Source organism: Bos javanicus, chromosome 4 (assembly GCF_032452875.1).
Source record: "Bos javanicus breed banteng chromosome 4, ARS-OSU_banteng_1.0, whole genome shotgun sequence".
NCBI lineage: Eukaryota > Metazoa > Chordata > Mammalia > Artiodactyla > Bovidae > Bos > Bos javanicus.
The window spans coordinates 6016069-6034525 of record NC_083871.1 but is presented as its reverse complement, the minus strand read 5'-3'; the positions used below and the strand labels follow the sequence as shown (position 1 = coordinate 6034525).

General features: G+C 45.5%; 1 protein-coding gene across 5 annotated transcripts in view; it reads right to left on the bottom strand.

Moving 5' to 3' along the window:
* Positions 1-18457, bottom strand: part of DDC (dopa decarboxylase) — a 103791-nt gene that overhangs the window by 52474 nt on the left and 32860 nt on the right. For all 5 annotated transcript variants that reach the window (XM_061413325.1, XM_061413326.1, XM_061413322.1 and 2 more), the window contains 2 exons: positions 11214-11348; positions 8102-8245 (listed from right to left, as the gene is read on the bottom strand). In XM_061413325.1, coding sequence (XP_061269309.1) covers positions 8102-8245; positions 11214-11348 — 279 coding nt within the window. The remainder of the gene's footprint in view (positions 1-8101; positions 8246-11213; positions 11349-18457) is intronic.

Here is an 18457-nt window from a genome sequence, read left to right as displayed (position 1 = left end):
ATTTTGTAAAATCAAGAAAACACTGCCCAGTCCTGGGAGTGGCCTCAGCTGAGAACATGTCTCAGCTTTGCAGACATTATATTCACTCATCAGGACCCTCCTGATTTGGGTGTCTTTGGGACCCCCTACTTTACTGTTAGCTTAAGTGAGACACTCAGCGTGGGGTCTGGGGACAAACAGGCAGGACCAGACCAAGAAGAGAGCGCAGGTATGCTTAGCTCTGGTTCTGCCAGTTAAAGAACCCCGCACACTGGCCATGCTGGAGGCCCTTCCAACCAAGCCCATCCCTGGGCAGCTCCCTGCACAGCATGTGGGCAGCATGGGACCCAGGGTCCCAGGAAGACGTGCCAGGCTGGTGACGGCAGGGCCCATGTATTCGTGTTTTGAGGGCTGTGAGTCAGCTTGTCCTCATTCTCAGAAGCCGCTTTAACCCCAGCACCTGCTCTGCTCCGGGCTGTGATTACTGGGATCGGCTCAGAGATGCTAACCTGATTTCAGCTGCTCTGCAGAGACCTAATCACATTTGCAAAGGGGGAGGCGGGCTGGGCGCCCCACCTCTGAGAGCCTGGGGCTGTCCTGCTACCCTACTCTGCCCCCCTCCCTCGTCTGTCAATCTCACCACTGCCCGCTAGGCTCTGCCCTCTGCCTTGGGCCTGATCTTATCAGGTCAGGAAAGCAAACCACCAAGAGGAAGAAACCGGCGAGTTCCTGGAGGGCTTCCAGTTCAGATCTGCCCCATGTGCCCCCTACTTTCTACAGCAGATCACACTTTGAAGGGGCTGTAGCCCCTTTGTGAACCATGAAGGAGGTGGGCAGGGCTCGTGGGCTTAGGAAAGGCTCACGTGCCTTTCAGGTCTCCAGCACTGGCTAGACTTCCAGGGTCAGCAAGCTCCCTGAGACATCCAGGCATCAGGGTCTGCATCTCAGGATTGGGCACAGAGTCACACATGTGAAGGATGATAACCACCAGGCATTCATTTCAATGGGAACCAGCAAATGTGTCAAAGCTCAAGCAACACTCCTGCCTGGTCCAGGCAGCCTCTGCTTCCAGCTTCACGGGCCCTTGGCTGCCCCTTTAAGACAACGGAGAAGAAAATGGCAACCGACTCCAGTACTCTTGCCTGGAAAATTCCATGGACTGAGGAGCCTGGTAGGCTACAGTCCATGGGGTTGCAAAGAGTCGGACACGACTGAGCGACTTCACTTTCACTTTAAGACAACGGCCAGCTGCATCTCCTCATGCCTCCAGTGATCCTCCCCATCTCTGTGCTGTTGCAGTATTGTTTTCTTCCACAAGACAGGCTCGTGATACATGTCCTCCAGGACGGGGGGCTTATACGTTAACTCTCAGCAAAGACTTCACTGACACCCCGCTGCTGAGCTCATCATACCCTCTGCCCCTTGTCCTTGTGCATGTGTGTGCATTAGTTGCTTCAGCTGTGTCCAGCTCTTTGCGACCCCATGGACTGTAACTCTCCAGGCTCCTCTGTCCATGCAGTTCTCCAGTCAAGAATACTGGAGTGGGTCGCCATTCCTTTCTCCATGGGATCTTCCTGAACCAGGGATCAAACCAGGGGTCTCCTGCCTTGCAGACAGATTCCTTGCCATCTGAGCCACCAGGGGAGCACTGTCCGCATGCATAGTCCTCACCAAATGGCACAAAGATCAGTGGACATGTGTATCTGCCACCAGGAGCATTGCAAGAGGAAAGCAACCACGCCTACGCACGGATCCCCGGGGCTGGCATAGGGAGGCCTCTAAGGAAGCAGGCGTTTCATACAGGTCGAACTATGAGCTCTGATGAAACCCTCTGCTCCAAATCGCTGGACCTCTAATGCCAATTACACTGCACCCTGGTGCAGACTGTTACCTTAGTATCTCCACTCCAGCCAGTAGGATGCTTGAGGGCCCTTCTCAATCTCAGTCCCACAGGCCCAGTATGTTATGGGCGTTCCTTTGTCAAACAAGTGAGTGACTTAGTGAATTAGCATGGAATTGTTACTTATTCCATCATGATAGGCTTTGAAGTGCAATGAGTGTGAGTATCTGGCCCTTGCTCCGAAGACTGTGAACTTGTCACCTTTTGCTTGAGAGCCCACCATAAGGATAGTGAAATGTAATTGATGGAGGTGTAGATAGCTCTTAAATGGTGCATATAAAATGCCCCAACAGAGGTCTTGGCCACCCTGAAGAGCACATAGATGATGCTTATTTCAAAGTCTTCATCAACACAAAGACATAGAGTAGCAGCCAAAATGAAACACTGTGCTGCCTCTGAATTTCCACCACCAGGTTATGAGGGTATAAACAAGAATGCTGCCTGCCACATCAGTAAGCAAACAAGGCTGTGGCCACCAAGGCATCGGCCACTGCAGCTGCCCCAGACTGTGCCCCCTGAGTGGATTCAGGACGGAGAAAAGCCAGATGCTGACCCTGGATGGTTAAGGTGTGTATCAAAGGAGTGATTTCCATGAACCCAGACTCTTGCTTCTTCCCATATACAGAACAGTGCTAACTTCAAAACGAGACGTTTAAAGTAGAATTAGCATCAATGCTATACAATCTCTTCCAGAAAATAGAAGAGGAAGGAACTGCTTCTCAAGTCTTTTTATGAAGTTAGTATTACCCTAACATCAAAACAAGACTATAAAAAGGGAAAACTACAAACCAATATTACTCATGCATATAGAAGCAAAAGTCCTTAAATGTTAGTAATTAGAATCTAGCAATAGGAATTACATTATGAACAAATGAGATTTACTCCAGGAATGCAAGGCTGGTTTAATATTTGAAATCCACTGTAATCCACCTTGTTAACAGACTTAATAAAACCACTCAACCATATCAATCAGCGTAGAAAAATAATTTGACAAAATTCAACACTAATTCATGATAAAAATTCTCAGAACTTCAGGAATGGAGAAAACTTTCTCAATTTGATAATGAACATCTACAAAGCCTAAAGATAACATCACACTTAATGGTTAAAAACTACATTCATTTCACTTTAACGTTGGAAACCAGGTAAGAATGCCTACCTTCATCACTGCCAAACAAATAGTACTTGAAATTCTATCCAGTGCAAAAAGGCATGAAAAATAAATAAAAGGCAAACAGGTCAGAAGGGAAGAATACAGTTGTACCTGTTTGCATATGACATGGTTATCTAGACAGAAAAATCCATAAAATGCATTTTTAAAAAACCCTCCTAGAACTAACAAGTGAGTTCAGCAGCATTACAGGATACAAGGTCAACATAAAAAATTAACTGTGTTTCTGTAAGCTAAAATAAACACATGGACACCTAGATTAAACATACAATGCTGTTTATAACTGTTCCAAAAAGAATTATGTAGGTATAAATCTAGCAAAGCAAGTATAGGCTTATATGATGAAAGAAATTAAAGAAGATTTAAATAAACAGAGAGACATATCATGTTTATGGCTTGACAACATAGTAAAGATTTTAATTAACATATAGGGCAAAGAGAAAGTCTCAAGGGAAATTTTAAAAATATTTTTAACTCAATGAAAATACAACTTACCAAAATGTGTGGAATGCAGTGAAAATAATGTTTAGGGGGAGCTCTATAGCATTAAATGAATACGTACACTAGAAAAGAAAGAAAATTTTCAACCCAGAATGTAAGCTTCCACCTTAGGAGACTAGAAAACAAAGAGAAAATTAAATCCAAAGGGCCTAAAAGAAAAGAAATAATAAAAATTAGAGTAGACATCAATGAAATTAGAAACAGGAAATCAATAGTGAGAATCAACAAACCCAAATGCTGGTACTTTGAAAAGATTGATAAAATTGATAAACATCTAACTAGGTTAACTAAGAAAAAAGAGAGGACACAAGTTTCTAGTATTAGAAATGAAAGGCCCATCACTACTGATTCCCTGGGTGGTAAAAGGATAATATTTAAATAATATTATGAATAACTCTATGCCCACAAATTTGAAAATCTGAATGAAATGGATTAATTCTTTGAAAGACATAATTTTACAAAAACTCACGTAAAGAAAAATCGATGCTCTCAACAGGTCTGTGCAAAACCACTGAAATCCAATGGTTGGTATTAAGAGGCGGGGCCTTTGGGGGATCGTGAGGACGAGGGCCTTGAGAATGGGATTAGTGCTTCTATAAAAGGGCCCCCACAGAGCTCCTGAGTCCTTCCTCCATATGCGGACACGCCGGAAGTCAGCTGTCTGCACCCAGGAGAGGACCCCCACAGAGCTCCTGAGTCCTTCCTCCATATGAGGACACGCCGGAAGTCCTGAGCCCCTCCTCCATATGAGTACACGCCAGAAGTCAGCTGTCTGCACCCAGGAGAGGGCCCCCACAGAGCTCCTGAGCCCTTCCTCCATATGAGGACTCGCCAGAAGTCAGCTGTCTGCACCCAGGAGAGGGCCCCCACAGAGCTCCTGAGCCCTTCCTCCATATGAGGACACGCCGGAAGTCAGCTGTCTGCACCCAGGAGAGGGCCCCCACAGAGCTCCTGAGTCCTTCCTCCATATGAGGACACGCCGGAAGTCCTGAGCCCCTCCTCCATATGCGGACACGCCGGAAGTCAGCTGTCTGCACCCAGGAGAGGACCCCCACAGAGCTCCTGAGCCCTTCCTCCATATGAGGACACGCCAGAAGTCAGCTGTCTGCACCCAGGAGAGGACCCTGAGTAGCACCCACACTGGCACCTTGATCTCAGACTTCCCGCCTCCACAGCTGGGGGAAATAAAGTTTTGTTGTTCATCAGGCACCTGGTCTGTGGTAGCTTATTGTAGCAACCTGAACAGACTAAGATGGCCTGTATCTATCAAAAAATAAAATCAATAAATTAACAGCCCCCCAAAACAGGCAGCAACCAGCCCAGGTGGGTTCACTCGTAAAATCTACCCAACATTTAAGAAAGGAATTAAACTAGATACAGAAAACAAATTCCTGGTTACCAGCAGGGAGAGGGAAGTGGGGGGAGAAATGGTAAGGGCAGGGGATTAAGAGGTGCAAACTACTATGGATAAACCAGACAAGCAAGTATTGGGACACACAAGGAAATACAGCATTATATGATAATAAGTGTCAATGGTGCATAACCTGTAAAAATGCTGAACCGCTATGCTGTATACCTGAAACTAGCAAAATATTGTAAACCAGCTATATTTCAGTTTAAAAAAGAGACAAATAAAACTAATTCTCTATTATCTCTTCCAGAAAACGGAGGAAAACAGAATGTTTCCTAACTCATTCTGTGAGGCCAGTCTCACCCAAGTTCCAAAATCAGACAAAACATTAAAAGAAAGAACCACAGACAAATATCTCTTATGGATAGATGTGAAAATTCTCAACAAAACACAAGCAAATTGTATTTAATAATATATACAAAATAACAACCAAGTGGGACTATAGGTATGCAAGACTGACTCAGCACTGAAAATCAATTAATATAATCTATCATGTCAAAAGGCTAAAGAAGAAAAAAATCACATGATCATATCAATAGATAAACAAAAACTATTTGACAAAATCCAGCAAAATTTTAAAAATCCTAGCCAATAGGATAGAGCAGATAATTTGATAGATGTTCTACCTCAACTTGATAAAGAACATCTATTAAAAACCTGACATCAGAGTTAATAGTGAGAAACTAGAGGTTTTCCTGATAAGAACAGAAACGAGGCAAGGATATTTGCTTTCACCATGCCGACAAAAAAGGGTCTAAAGATACGCAGATTGAGAGGGGAAGATGACACAATTATCTATATAGAAATACACCTCCCAAATCAAAATCAAACCGAAAATCTCCTGAAACTAGTAAGCAATTACAACAATACAGAGAACAAAGGATAATATACAAAAGTCAGTTTCTTTCTCATACTCCAGCAATGAAAAATTTGAGTTTGAAATTAAGAACACAATACTATGTACACTAACACCAAACTAGAGAGGCAAAGTGAGAGAGGGAGGGAGAAATACTTAGATAAAAATCTAACAAAATATGTATAAGATCTATATGGTGGTGGTTTACTTGGGAAGTCGTGCCTAGCTCTTGCAAACCCATGGACTGTAGCCTGCCAGGCTCCTCTGTCCGTGGGATTCTCCAGGCAAGAATACTGGAGTGGGTTGCCATTTCCTTCTCCAGGAGATCTTCCTGATCCAAGAATTGAACCTGGGTCTCCTGCATTGATTCTTTACCAACTGAGCTACAAGGGAAGCCTCAAAATATATATGAGGAAAACTATAAAACTCTGATGAAAGAGTTTATCAAAATAAATGGAAAAATATTCTATGTACATGGGTAGGAAGACTCAACATTGTCAAGATGTCAGTACTTCCTAATTTGATCTATAAATTCAATGCAATCTCATTCAAATTCTAGCCAATTGTGTTATGGCTATTGACAAACCACGTCCAAAATTTATAGAGAGAAGCAAAAGAATGCAGAATACACAACACAATATTGAAGGAGAAAAAAAAGTCAGAGGATTGACACTACCCAACTTCAAGCCTTAGCAAAAGCTACAGTAATCAGGACAGTGTTGTATTGGGGAAGGATACACAGACAGATCAATGGATCAAAACAGAGAACCCCAAAATAGACATACACAAATATGGTCACCTGATCTGTGACGAAGGAGCAAAGGCAGTTTAATGGGAAAAGAAGAGTCTTTTCAACAAATGGTGCTGGAACAGACATTCACATGCAAGAAATGGATTTGGATACAGACTCACACCATCTACAAAAAACAGTTCAAAATGAACCATAGATATAAAGGTAAAACTATAAAACTCCTAGAAGCTAACACAGGAGAAAATCTGAAACATATTGGGTTTGCGGATGAGTTTTTAGGTGTTACTGACATAGTCCATGAAAAAAATTGATGAGATGAACTTAAAAACTTCTTTGTGGCAGATACTTTCTAAGAATGAAACAACATGTCCCTAACTTGGAGAAAACATTGGCAAAGCATACCTCTTGATAAAGGGACTGGTTTCCAACAATAGTCCAAAATATAGAAAGAAATCTTCAGACTCAACAACCTGACACTTGTTGATGTTTCTACAATTATTTGTTTATGCTCCTTATTCCCTTGAATCAAGATCAAATTATGTATAAAATCATGCCTTCCGTCCCTCCCCCAGACTACATGTTAGTTATTCAACAAATGGTGGTAAATTTGAATTGATCAAACAATTTTTGGATAAAAAAGCTCATCTCAAAGAGTAACTCTTAAAAAGTAATGGAAGTTATAACATGTGGCACCTAGAGTCTGTTGAATCTAGCTTGCTCTACAACTCGGAAGTACCCAGATTTGGATGGGTGCCTAGGAGCATGGAATCCTGGGTGCACAGCAGAATCTGGAAGCTGCTGGGAAGCGACTCCAATATCTACCATTGTCCCCAGAGAGGCTGGAGCAGGGCCTGGGCATCGGCATTCTTCTTAGCTCCCCAGGTGACTCCAAAGTGTAGCCAGATGACCCCACGGGGCCAGTGCCACAATCCCACCCGACATCCCAGTGCAGCGGGAGACGAAGTCGTGGCACACCAGGCGGGGCGGCTCCCAGGCTCCGGTTGTAACAGCAACTGCTTCCTCCCCACTGGAAAAGGCCCAGCCATGTACAGCAAAACTAGCTGATGTTTGGTTAGTTAGATGTTTTAATGATATCCTATTTAATTGTATTTTAAATTAATCACCACTGGCTTGCAACACCTCTCTCATAAGCGATGCATCTTAGTATCTTCTGAGGACAGGCCTCTAGGTGGAAAGCGCACTTTATTTTTAGCTCAGCTAACTCCGATGTCCGTCACTCATCTACCATGTCAAGGGTGTGCCCTATGGTGTCATTTTTAACAGGAAGCAGAAGCAAGACTTTTTGGTTTAGCAGTATCCCCTGGGCTGGGTACTCTGTATTTCTGAGATTCACGCAAGCGGAAGGGAAAATCATTGGCGTTTTGCTCCAGCCGCCCTGAAGGAGAGGAGCGCTGACCTGAGTATGCCTGGCCCGTGACCACCGCGGCAGCCAGGAAATGACTGTGTCACCACAGGCCCGACCCACTGCCCCAGCAGGGCCCAGACACTCCTGTGGGGCCCGGGGAACTTACGAAGAAAGGAATCAGGCCGGCTGCCTTGTCTCTCTCCAGGGCCTCCTGCAGCGCGGAAGCTCGCATGGCAAACTTGCCATCGGAAGGGATGGCTTTTAATCTCACTCCGCCAATTAAGCCGGCTTTTTCCACGGAGGAGTGTGCCTGCAAGAGAGCGCCAGGTTAGACTCTGCAGCAGCTTCTGCATGCCTCCTGAGCATCAGGAGGCAGAGCCTCGATCCCCCCCCCAACTCCCTGCACCTCCAGGCCAGGAGCTGTTTCAGGTCCTGAGGACTCTACTTCCAAGTTTCATGATTCCAACTCAGATGGCAGAGTGCTGGGCTGTGCTCGCAGGCGAGCGTGGGGTCGTGCTCAGTTGTGTTTGACTCTTTGCGACCCCATGGACTGTACCCCGCCAGCCTCCTCTGTCCATGGGATTTCCCAGGCGAGAGTACTGGAGTGGGTTGCCATTTCCTCTTCCAGAGGATCTTGCCAACCCAGGAATTGAAGCCCCATCTCTTGGGTCTCCTGCATTGCAAGCCATCAGGGCAGTCGTATACGGAGCTGTATTGAGGGCTTTTCCGTCCACTGGTTTGAATTCGACAGAAGCAGTGGATGCTCATTTGGAAGCACAGCTGGGAAAATGACACCTGGTAACATCACCTGATGATGATATTACTTTATAAGTGTTCTTAGTAAGCTCCTAGTCCCACTCTTATCATCTGAGGCTCTAAAATTGCACGCAAAATATATGACGATGCTCAAAAGTAGCTCTCCTTGTGGTTTGTGCGTCCTCTTTGCCCTCAGATGAGGAGCAAGGTGATAGAGTTATGTATTTACAACCAGCACCTTGACCCCATGCTCCTGGGGGCTAATGCTCACCTGAAATGTAGATTCTACTCAGGAGGAGCTGATGGGAGGTGACTCTCCCAGAGGGCACATCCTTGCTCATTCCTTCCCTGTGTATGTGGCTTCCCTAACTCCTACAATCTTCCCCAAAGAGCATCCCTCAATAAATGGTGAACCCCTAAAGCCCCACATCAGACCCTGCTCCTTGGAAACCTGAACCCAAAGCCACAGAATTGAGCCCTAGAGCCCATGGCTGTCCACTCGATGTAATGAACCCACCTGACTCCTGTCATCTAGGATAGTACTAGCCACACAGCATCCTTGTGAGAATCTAGAGACCACCACGGATCACTTCTCTTGGGTGAAATTCCCTCATGAAAACCCTGCTGGGAAAGGCTACCACCTAACATTCATAGCAACTTATCTCAACATAGATACATAGAGACCTACACATGCATTTTTAAAAGTTTTCTCATGTCTGTCTGGGAAACAAGGGAGAAATAAATAGAAGTGAATAATTTTCTTCCTCTGTGGGCAGCTCTAGTGCCAGGAGTTAGAGTACACACAGAGACAATCCTCCCAACAATGCATCAAAGTATGCATATTATATTTGATTTCAGGCTACATATGTTTATTCCCTAGAACAAAGCTGTCACAGTTGAAGTGCCTGGCTTAACAAATTCATTAAAAATATTACATCAGTGATACAGAGAACAAACTTTCGGACATCAAGGGGGGAAAGGGGGGTAGGATAAAGTGGAAGATTGGGACTGAAGTATACGCATGACTACGTATAAAATAGATGACTGATGAGAACATACTGCACAGCGCAGGGGAAGAGAAGGTACAGTCTATTTATAGGGTGTGCACTAAGTCACCCTTAAACACGCTCCAAAGTACAGTCTGAGCAGGCAAAAACTGTTTGATCCCACTTGCATGAGGTACCTAGAAGTCAATTTCATAGAGTCAGCAAGTATGTAGATGCAGGGGCTCCCCCTCCTCCAGGGGTATGGAGGGAAGGGGTAATGGGGACTTAGTGCTTAATGGGTCAGAGTTGCGGTTTAGGAAGGCGAAAAATCTGGCAGACGGACGACAGCGAGAGTTGCACGACAGTGTGAATGTCCTTAGTGCCACTGAACTGTATAGCGTGTGTTAGTTGCTCGTCGAGTCCAACTCTTTGTGACCTTATGGGCTGTAGCCCACCAGGCTCCGCTGTCCATGGAATTCTCCAGGCAAGAGCACTGGAATGGGTAGCCACTCCCTCCTCCAGGGATCTTCCTGACCCAGGAACAGAACCTGGATGTCCCACATCGCATGCAGATTCTTTACCATCTGAGCCACTAGGGAAGCCTGAACTGCACAGTTAAATATGGTTAAAATAGCACGTTTTATGTTATGTGACTTTTGCCACAATAAAAAGATTTTAAAAGTACTATGTGGGCAAAGCTAAATCAGCTATTCCTTGTGGAACCAAAACCTCTGGTGGTACCATTTTTTGGGTGCCCTCTTGACTCCCGGTTCACTCGTGGAGCTGCTGCTCAAGGCTCTTTCCTTCTGTTCTCTCTCACACAATTGCGCTTTGCTTTGGCTTTTAACCTTTTTCAAGAAGGCTGATCATGGGAACTGATCATGGCCTAGATGTCCCCACTTGCAGAGATCTCTAAACCTTACAGAACACTGCGTCATCCCTCATCTTGGGTCAACAGCTAGCTGGCAGAGCGGCAGCACCAGGTGGCAGGCCCTTTTGACCCTGTCTGGTGGTTTAAAAAAGGCTTTGAGAACTGACGTGATTGGCCTGAGATCACAGAATTTAAAATAGCAGGGCTGGGACGTGAGCCCAGGTCTTTGAGCCCTTAGCCCCACATGGGGCTCCACTACGCCGTGCTGAAGGCAGCCAGATGGCCTCAACATGAGCTGGGACAGGTGGGGTCGGGGTGATTTCACGGCACGATTATTCTCTTTCCAACCTAATCTGCTAAGTTCCACTGGCAGCCTATATCTTTTCTTTAGCAGAGGTCCCTGGCTTAGTGACACCTGGGGGACTGTTCTTGGACTGGAAAGGATACTGCAAGCCCTATAGTTTTTTCTTTTTTAATTTTTGGACACACCCTGAGGCATATGGAACCTTAGTTCCCCGACCAGGGACAGAACCCACAGCCCCTGCAATGGGAGACAGAGTCTTAACCACTGGACCACCAGGAAGTCATCAGTGTGGTTTTGACTTGACACCACACAAACCATTCCACCCGAGGAGGCTCAAGGGGGCTCTGGGCACCGCACTCACCTGGTCAGACGCGTAGGCCACCAACTTCTCCATGATGGCAGCCTGCGTCAGCTCTGGGGAGGCAGCCTGCAGGCGTCGGGTCACTTTGGTCCGAGCGGCCAGCAGGGCCACCAGGGTAGCTTCACTGGCAGTTCCCTAAATCAAAGAAAAGGTCAACAGGACCTTCTAACTGCAACCAGGGAATCATCTCTAAATGTGAGAGATGTGATGTGGGATCTTCCTATTTTCTTAGAAGACACATCTGAAATTGTCAAGTCCATTCTCCCATGCATGGGGAAAAGGCTGTACATCTGTGACTGACACTGCAGCTCTTATTATCAATTCAGCATTGCTTTGCCTGCTTCATAAAATACCCACCAGCACTTACTGGCACTTACTAGGCATCACTGGTACCAGACTTGGCAGACACATTCCCATGGACACTTTCTAGTCTGGACAGGAGGTGCTGGTCCATTTCCCCCAGAGGAGGAAATGGGACCCAGGGCACAGCTCCCGGCACAGCTGCACACACACTGCAACTTGGACAGGCACATTTGTCTGTTTTCACAAAGGGGCTGCCCCTTCTTTAAGACCCAGAAATTGCCCTGGAGGGTGTTCCCCAGTCACTAATGTTACAGACTGAATCCCTCTCCCCCAGATTTCATATGTTGGAGCCCTAACTCCCAATTTCTCAGGACGTGACCACATATGGAGACAAAATCTTTGAAGAGGTCACAAAGTCAAAATGAGCCTTTTAGAGGGGCCCATGGTCCAGCCTGGCTGGTGTCCTCATAGGATGAGGAGCTGAGCACATGTGCCTGCGTGCACGCATGCGCATGTGTGCGCATGCACATACACACACACACACGCAGAGGTGAGGCCACATGAGCACACAGGGAGGAGACGGTTGCGGGCAAGCTATGGGCAGCGGCCTCGGGGATGTCAGCCGCGCGGCCACCGCGATCTCAGACGTCTCGGCTCTGGACGATGAGACAACCCTGTCTGCTGCCTGGGTCATCTGGTCTCTGCCTCTTCCTTGTGGCAGCCTTATCAAGCTAACACAATGACTGTCAACAACTTATTTTGGCAAAGGGATCAAGGATGCAAAATTCACTCCTCTGAGGGTGGGCGGCGGTGAAAGAGAATATAAATTCAGCACCCAGTCCGTCAGCCCATCTATGTTGCAAACTAAGCTCATTTTTAATTGTATCATCTTCGGTTGGCAAACCTATGTTCAGAGAGTTTAGGTAACTTGCCCCAAATCAACAGTAAATGAGCAGTATGGTTAGAAGCAAACCCACATCTGTCTGCAGGGACCACTCCACTTGTGATCACGGAATCTTGTGTAAACCCTGAAAGAGACCATGAGCTGAATAGTATTACCGTTAGAAAGAAAAAGTGTAAAAGGTAAAAATTTTGTTGACTGTGAGAAAGAAATTCATAAAATAAAAACACTCATAGTTCTGTAGAATTGTGTAGCTCTAATGCATAAATTCTTACATACACATCTGTAATCTTAATTCCAAGAAAACACACTGGTCATAGCAAACACCCTCTTCCCACAACACAAGAGATTACCCTACACATGGACATCACCAGATGGTCAGTACCAAAATCTGATTATATTCTTTCCAGCCAAAGAAGGAGAAGCTCTATACAGTCAGCAAAAACAAGATCGAGAGCTGACTGCGGCTCAGATCATGAACTCCTTATTGCCAAATTCAGACTTAAATTGAAGAAAGTAGGGAAATCCACTGCCTCCTTCATACACACTGACATGGGAAGCTCACTGAAAGGCGCGGGCCCAGGGGTGCATGTCCTTGTCTTCCCCTGACACTCCCGTGAGAGCGCAGCTCGCCCTCAACATCACCCTCTGTCGGAGGCCTTGGAACTCCCACTACCCCCCAGCATCCATGCTTCTCTGAACCATATTCTAAGGAAAGGCTTGAATCACCACAGCAGTTCACAGTGGGTTTTCCTTTAGGCGCTGTCCATGCCTTGAAAGAAAACTCCCCTTCTTCAGGCAACAAAAAGCGATTTTTCAAAAATATGCCTGATGAAAAAACTGTCAGCCAAGCATCCATAAGTACAATGGCTCGAGGAGGCATGGATTCATTGTAGGAAATCTGTTTCTTTTACTTTAACCTTTGCTTCCCATTGCTTTTTTCACTAAAAGGATACTGTTTATACACAAGGACCTGCCCCAGGGAACCCTGCCCTCCTGCTTGAATATTAAACCAAAGTACCTTTATTCAGGACCCTGTCCACCTGTGGATGGGAGTGCTCAGTCGCTCACTTGTGTCCAGCTGTTTGTGACCCCATGGACTGTAGCCCACCAGGCTCCTCTGTCCATGGAATTTTTCAGGCAAGAATTCTGGAGTGGGTTGCCATTTCCTTCTCCAGGGGAATCTTCCCGACCCAGGGATCAAAGCACTGACTCCTGCATCTCCTGTATTGGCAGGCAGATTCTTTTACCACTGAACCACCTGGGAAGGAAGGAAGAAAGTAACATATCCTCTGCCCGAGGCATGCCATTCTAGGAGGTAATTGCAAGATTGTTTTGTTTTGTTTTACTTTGCTTCCTCAACTCCTCTCCCTTTCTGTTCTATAAAAGAACTTGGCATCCAGACCCCCAACAAGAAGGCTGAGACATTACTCTTCCATCTTCTTGGCCAGCCAGCTTTCCCAATAAAGATACATTCCTTGCCTCAACAGCAGGTCTCTCAGTTAATTGGCCTGTAGTGCAGCGAGCATAGTAAGCTTGGACTGGGTAACAGCTTGGTGACAGGGGCAGCAGGACAAGTGGGTCTCTGGCCTCCGCTAGAAGCAGGTTTGGGCTAAGGAAGGGACGGGGCGCCTGCTCTTGCACAGAGAGCAGTAAGGATACCTCTGTTTTCTTGCTGCAGACAAAGGTTGCCATGGTGAGGCTGCGGCAAGGCAGAAAGAACCGCGGTGAACATTGCCACTGGCTGCTGATGCTGGAGCAGGAACATCCTTTCATTTTCTTGGTTTTCAAGTGTCACCCCACACACAGCACGAAACTGGCTTTTCTTCCACAAGAGCTTTCAGAGCCAATAAAGAGACTATTTCCATGGCCCTGTTTGTCCAGCTCAAAGGACGGGTTGCCATTTGACGCAGACACCCATCACAGGGCCGACACCTGGCAGCTGTGATTATGGCTCTGAGGGGCCAGCATCCCCCACATCCGAGGGCCCCCCCCGGCTGTCACCAGGCTCAGGCACTCTGAGCCCTTGCAAATTAGAGACAATCAGCCTTGTCAGAGGGAAGGGTGTGCTTCGTGCCTCACACACAGACACGATCGACTGCTTTCCTTGATCAAACTGGGTGGACAGCACTCCAAGAGGGGTTGTATTGAGTCTTGGGCCAAGGGGTGTCAGAATTAGTCCCAAACAAATGCCTGGGCTTCTGCTGTTTCTAGAAAATGGAAGTGTCTTTAAAGGAAAAGGTAATTTAAAGATGAAGCCCATGGCAGCATGCCCATCTCTGGACACTCACACCGCAGCCAAGGGCCCGGGACAGGCTGGTGGGACACCCTGGTCTCCAGCTCACCTGTGTACCAGCTTCGCCTCCAACTAGCTCAAGCCCTGGGGCCCCAGGCACTATGCTTCTGAGCCTTGGGTTGTTGATAACCCAATCCTCATAAATATTTGGAGGTTGAGAAATGAACACCGAAAACAGAAGAAATAAAGCTAAAACCCAGCCTAACTCAGAGTGGGTGTTCAACACAAAGTTGGTATTATTGTGATGTACACGCCTTGGATGATGAGGTATCTGTAAGATTTTTGAGTAGTATCAAATGAGAGAAATCAGCTCGGGCTGCTGAAGAGAATCAAACATGAAACTGTTTCTGTCATGATCTCCAGTGACCCAGAAAAACTCTTTTTAAACATTTTTGTTTGTTTTTGATTTTTGGTGGAGCTGGAGCATTTGTGCTGAATATGGACTCAACCAGGTGCGACTCAGTAGAAAGCTGAGGATCCTCTTAGGAGATTGTTGACCTTCATCCTAAAGAGTATCCTTTGAAATATGACTCACGAGTGAAAGATGTGATACTATACATATTTATATATATATTCTATTTATATAAATTGTGACACCAGAGAAAGTCATGCAAATGGAAGGAGATCATGCATGTTAAACATACCATACTTAATTAAAAAAATAAAAGAGAAAATCATGCAACAATAATATTCTCAAAGACTAAACAATAGGAGGACTTCCCTGGTGGGCCAGGGGTTAAGAATTCACCTGCCAGTGCAGGGGACACGGGTTCAGTCCTAGTCTGGAAAGACTCCACATGCAGGACAGTTGAGCCTATTTGCTACCACTACTGAGCCTGCTCCCTAGAGCCCAGGCTCTGCAACAAGAGAAGCCACCGCAGTCAGAAGCCTTCACACCGTGACTAGAGAGGAGCCCCTGCTCACCGCAGCCCGTGGGCAACAGCGCAGATCAGGCACGGCCAAAACTGTTTACAGATAAAATAGATGAACAGTGGGAAAAGCCCACACAAAACAGTAAGTAAAACACCACACAGGAAATGTACATGATGTATTATCCCAATTTTGTTTCTATTATGTACATATGTATGTATACCCACACTCACAGCTATTGAAATAACACTGGGAGGAAGCTGCCGCAGAGTGTTTCTGCATCTCTTCCATTTATCTAACGGATGTCCAGGTTTTGTTAGTGGAAAGGAGATGATGCTTTTAAGTTGAATAGCAGAAAGAATGATCTCTTTTCGCTTTCAAGGCAAACCATTCAGTATCACAGTAACCCAAGTCTATGCCCCAACCAGTAATGCTGAAGAAGATGAAGTTGAACGGTTCTATGAAGACCTACAAGACCTTTTACAACTAACACCCAAAAAAGATGTCCTTTTCATTATAGGGGACTGGAATGCAAAAGTAGGAAGTCAAGAAACACCTGGAGTAACAGGCAAATTTGGCCTCGGAATATGGAATGAAGCAGGGCAAAGACTAACAGAGTTTTGCCAAGAAAATGCACTGGTCATAGCAAACACCCTATTCGAACAACACAAGAGAAGACTCTACACATGGATATCACCAGATGGTCAACACCGAAATCAGATTGATTATATTCTTTGCAGCCAAAGATGGACAAGCTCTATACAGTCAATAAAAACAAAACCAGGAGCTGACTGTGGCTCAGATCATGAACTCCTTATTACCAAATTCAGACTTAAATTGAAGAAAGTAGGAAAAACCACTAGACCATTCAGGTATGACCTAAATCAAATCCCTTATGATTATCCAGGGAAGTGAGAAATAGATTTAAGGGCCTAGATCTGATAGATAGAGTGCCTGATGAACTATGGAATGAGGTTCGTGACATTGTACAGGAGACAGGGATCAAGACCATTCCCATGGAAAAGAAATGCAAAAAAACAAAATGGCTGTCTGGGGAGGCCTTACAAATAGCTGTGAAAAGAAGAGAAGCAAAAAGCAAAGGAGAAAATGAAAGATATAAGCATCTGAATTCAGAGTTCCAAAGAATAGCAAGAAGAGATAAGAAAGCCTTCTTCAGCGATCAGTGCAAAGAAATAGAGGAAAACAACAGAATGGGAAAGACTAGAGATCTCTTCAAGAAAATTAGCGATACCAAGGGGACATTTCATGCAAAGATGGGCTCGATAAAGGACAGAAATGGTATGGACCTAACAGAAGCAGAAGATATTAAGAAGAGGTGGCAAGAATACATAGAAGAACTGTACAAAAAAGATCTTTATGACCCAGATAATCCCGATGATGTGATCACTGACCTAGAGCCAGACATCCTGGAATGTGAAGTCAAGTGGGCCTTAGGAAGCATCACTACAAACAAAGCTAGTGGAGGTGATGGAATTCCAGTTGAGCTATTTCAAATCCTGAAAGATGATGCTGTGAAAGTGCTGCACTCAAGATGCCAGCAAATTTGGAAAACTCAGCAGTGGCCACAGGACTGGAAAAGGTCCGTTTTCATTCCAATTCCAAAGAAAGGCAATGCCAAAGAATGCTTAAACTACCACACAATTGCACTCATCTCACACGCTAGTAAAGTAATGCTCAAAATTCTCCAAGCCAGGCTTCAGCAATACGTGAACTGTGAATTTCCAGATGTTCAAGCTGGTTTTAGAAAAGGCAGAGGAACCAGAGATCAAATTGCCAGTATCCGCTGGATCATGGAAAAAGCAAGAGAGTTCCAGAAAAACATCTATTTATGCTTTATTGACTATGCCAAAGCCTTTGACTGTGTGGATCACAATAAACTGTGGAAAATTCTGAAAGAGATGGGAATACCAGACCACCTGACCTACCTCTTGAGAAATCTGTATGCAGGTCAGGAGGCAACAGTTAGAACTGGACATGGAATAACAGACTGGTTCCAAATAGGAAAAGGAGTACATCAAGGCTGCATATTGTCACCCTGCTTATTTAACTTATATGCAGAGTACATCATGAGAAACGCTGGACAGGAAGAAACACAAGCTGGAATCAAGATTGCGGGGGAAAATATCAATAACCTCAGATATGCATATAACAGCACCCTTATGGAAGAAAGTGAAGAGGAACTAAAAAGCCTTTTGATGAAAGTGAAAGTAGAGAGTGAAAAAGTTGGCTTAAAGCTCAACATTCAGAAAACAAAGATCATGGCATCCAGTGCCATCACATCATGGGAAATAGATGGGGAAACAGTGGAAACAGTGTCAGACTTTATTTTGGGGGGCTCCAAAATCACTGCAGATGGTGACTGCAGCCATGAAATTAAAAGACACTTACTCCTTGGAAGGAAAGTTATGACCAACCTAGATAGCATATTCAAAAGCAGAGACATTACTTTGCCAACAAAGGTCCATCTAGTCAAGGCTATGGTTTTTCCAGTGGTCATGTATGGATGTGAGAGTTGGACTGTGAAGAAGGCTGAGCACCGAAGAATTGATGCTTTTGAACTGTGGTGTTGGAGAAGACTCTTGGAGTCCCTTGGACTGCAAGGAGATCCAACCAGTCCATTCTGAAGGAGATCAGCCCTGGGATTTCTTTGGAGGGAATGATGCTGAGACTGAAACTCCAGTACTTTGGCCACCTCATGCGAAGAGTTGACTCATTGGAAAAGACTCTGATGCTGGGAGGGATTGGGGGCAGGAGGAGAAGGGGACGACAGAGGATGAGATGGCTGGATGGCATCACTGACTCGATGGACGTGAGTCTGAGTGAACTCCGGGAGTTGGTGATGGACAGGGAGGC